Raw genomic sequence first — 2,867 nt, 5'->3', positions numbered from 1 at the left:
AGCTGGGATTGTTTTTTAGTCCTTGTGCAAAGGGGCTGCAACACAACGTCCGCCCCCAGCTATTTTTGAAGCCTTTTGCGTTTTGATCAGTTACTGTTTACTATGTTTGCCTGCCTGTAATATTCAGGCAACTTGTCTTCTCTTAAGGCGTCTGGGGAAAGCCTGATATGGAGGACTTTTTCACACTTTAAGCAGAGAAAAATGGTTTCATTTCAAAATCAGAGACCCATTATTTACCCCTATAAAAGAACTCATTCAAAGAAAAGAAAAAAATTGCTCATATGCCAGATTTAAGAGTTGTATTTAGGGTTGAAAAATCACAACATATTTCTCATTTAGCACAATCAGACTGTGGGAAATTTAACAAACTTTCACTAATGTGAATTGTGGGGTCACAAATGACTCTGTAGTTAATTTTAGAACAGAAAACTAATGTATGATTAATCGGTTATCTAATCCTTGCGCTGTTAATGTTTAACCGACCTAAATACAGGACATCTGGTTTTTGAGGGAGCAGAGGTATATACAGGCTCTGAGGTTAATACTACAAATCCTAAAGAAAACTTTCACTGCTGTTTTGCTTCCCTTAAGCAAAAACGCTAAACCTCTAGCTGCTACAGTGGAGGTGCTTAGTGACCAGATATACAGGACTTGGTTTCGTCAGGGTGGCTTCTATGTGTCATGAGTGGAACTGTGATTGTGTTGCACCAAATTAAGTTTCGTATCGTGCTACAAAACTAACATAGGATGATACAAATTAAAAAGAAGATTTTAAAAGAAAAGCCCAGCAATTTTGATTCTCTAAGGTAAAGGGAGAGGCTGTTGTGCAGTGTGTGGCTATGAAAACATAAAGCTCCTTCAACAGTTATAAGGCACAATAAAAGGAAAGGTAATGAAAGATCTGACACTTCCAACTGTAGCATAAAGAATTTTTTTTTGTTGTTGTTATGCAATATGTCCTATTTGCCCACAAAAGAGACGCACACTTCCCCTCAACAATGACCTCAACCGACCATAAGGCAATGCAGCCACCCTCCTGCTCTGCTGTTAATGTGACTTTTGCTTTCTTCTCACCAGCCACGCTTTTCTCAACATTTCTAAATGCATTTAGCAGTTCATCCGTTCCATCCGTTATCTCTCGTCTATGCGGGGTCGTGTCGTGGTGGGAGCAGGCTGAGCAGAGCATTCCAGACGTCTCTCTCCCCAGCAGCGTTTTCCAGTTCCTCCTGGGGGATCCCGTGGCGTTTCCAAGCCAGATGAGATATGTAATCCCTCTGGCGAGTTCTTCGTCTACCCCAGGGTCTCCTCCCAGTTGGACATCACCAGAAATCCTCCAAAGGAAGGCACACCAGGAGGCATCCTAATCATATGTCCACACCACCTCCGCTGCCTCCTTTGGATGTGAAGATTCCGGATGTCCGAGTTCCTCACCCTTTTTCTAAGCCTGATCCCAATCACCCTGAAGAGGAAATTCATTTTACCCACATATATCCACAATCTCCGTCTTTAGGTTGTCACCTAGAGCTGATGACCATACATGAGAGCTGGAACGTAGATCAACTGGTAAATCAAGAGCTTTGTGCTCTGGCTGACCTCCTTGTTCAACAGGACAGTCCAGTAAACTCCTACATTACTGCAGATGCTGCACCAAACTGTCGCACTCCATTTACCGTTGCTGGTGAAGAAGATCCCGCCATGCTTAAACTCCTTCACTTGGGGCAGCAACACAACCCAATCCAAGCATTCAGAACCCCAATTTTAGCCACGTGTTGCAGCAACAACATGACTGCCTGTCAATGATGATAGCTAAATGTAGTAAATCACCAGCTGTAGCTTGACCCTAAAATGTATGACAGTATTTAATCTTAAAACACCTTTGCTTACTATATTGGGTATTTGAATCTACACCCATTGTAGGGCTTATTTTTTGTCATTTCTGTGACATTTCTAACCAACCTACTATTGAAATTAAGTCATTTCTGCTTGTCGTTTTCTAACTGACACTTTCCCCTCCTTTTCTTCTCTGTCCCTGCAGGATAATGTGTGAGACGGTGCGATACGAAAGACACGAGGCTAATGAAGTGCTCTACTAGTAAGTACTGCAATGTCTGGACCTGCTTGGGTGTGGATGGCTTTGTGTAAATGGATATCGATGGTATATTGGTCAAATACTTACGCCTCAATCAGCAAATGAACACAGCAGGAAAACAGGCAACCGATGTAACAATATTTCAATTCTGTCATTCTGCCTCACGCTCTAACTCGGAGTGATTAATGACCTGAAACATGCGAGCTGTAAACAGCCGAGTGACCTGAAACTTAAATACAAACAAATGTCCATAACACGCAGAAGCAGTTAGACAATTCCCATATGGGAGTTTTTGTATGTGTGTTTTTTAATGTCGCCTCCCGAAACCATGCTATAGCACAGCTCAAGAAATAGAACCTAAAAGGAAAATGCAGTCTAATTTCAGCTTGATTCAAGAATTCACTGTGGACTAAATTGACAAAGGAAAATTGCAGCTATAACAGCTCCTAAAAGCATTTCTTTCAGTGTGGAGAAAGCTAGCGGTAATGTTCACATGCTTTCTCCTTTGAGCTATGTGTTGTGGAGGGTTAATTTGATCAGAAAGCTGTATTGACAGCTTCCAGACAGCTTCTGAGTGTGTTTGAAAGGCTGCCACAACTGCGTTAAGCAGAAAACACACACGGTGTGTGACTGCTGTCACACACTGACGTCTTCCAAACACCCATGGTGAGAATTAAGACAGTTAATTAACTCTGTCAGCATCTCGAGGGGCTAGAGAGGGTGAATTGTCCCTTTTTCTGGCTTCTGATCCCGTGTGTGTGTGTGAGAGAGAGTGTGT

At 42.4% G+C, this 2,867-nt stretch overlaps 1 protein-coding gene across 2 annotated transcripts in view; it reads left to right on the top strand.

Annotated features, from left to right (window-relative positions):
• Nucleotides 1-2,867, top strand: part of rapgef2b (Rap guanine nucleotide exchange factor 2b) — a 115,172-nt gene that overhangs the window by 31,234 nt on the left and 81,071 nt on the right. For both annotated transcript variants that reach the window (XM_008293335.1, XM_008293334.1), the window contains exon 3: nt 2,036-2,092. In XM_008293335.1, the coding sequence (XP_008291557.1) occupies nt 2,036-2,092 (57 nt within the window). The remainder of the gene's footprint in view (nt 1-2,035; nt 2,093-2,867) is intronic.

The sequence above is a fragment of the Stegastes partitus genome, unplaced genomic scaffold (genome assembly GCF_000690725.1).
Source record: "Stegastes partitus isolate 25-593 unplaced genomic scaffold, Stegastes_partitus-1.0.2 Scaffold875, whole genome shotgun sequence".
Classification (NCBI taxonomy): domain Eukaryota; kingdom Metazoa; phylum Chordata; class Actinopteri; family Pomacentridae; genus Stegastes; species Stegastes partitus.
This window is presented reverse-complemented; position numbering and strand designations above follow the sequence as displayed.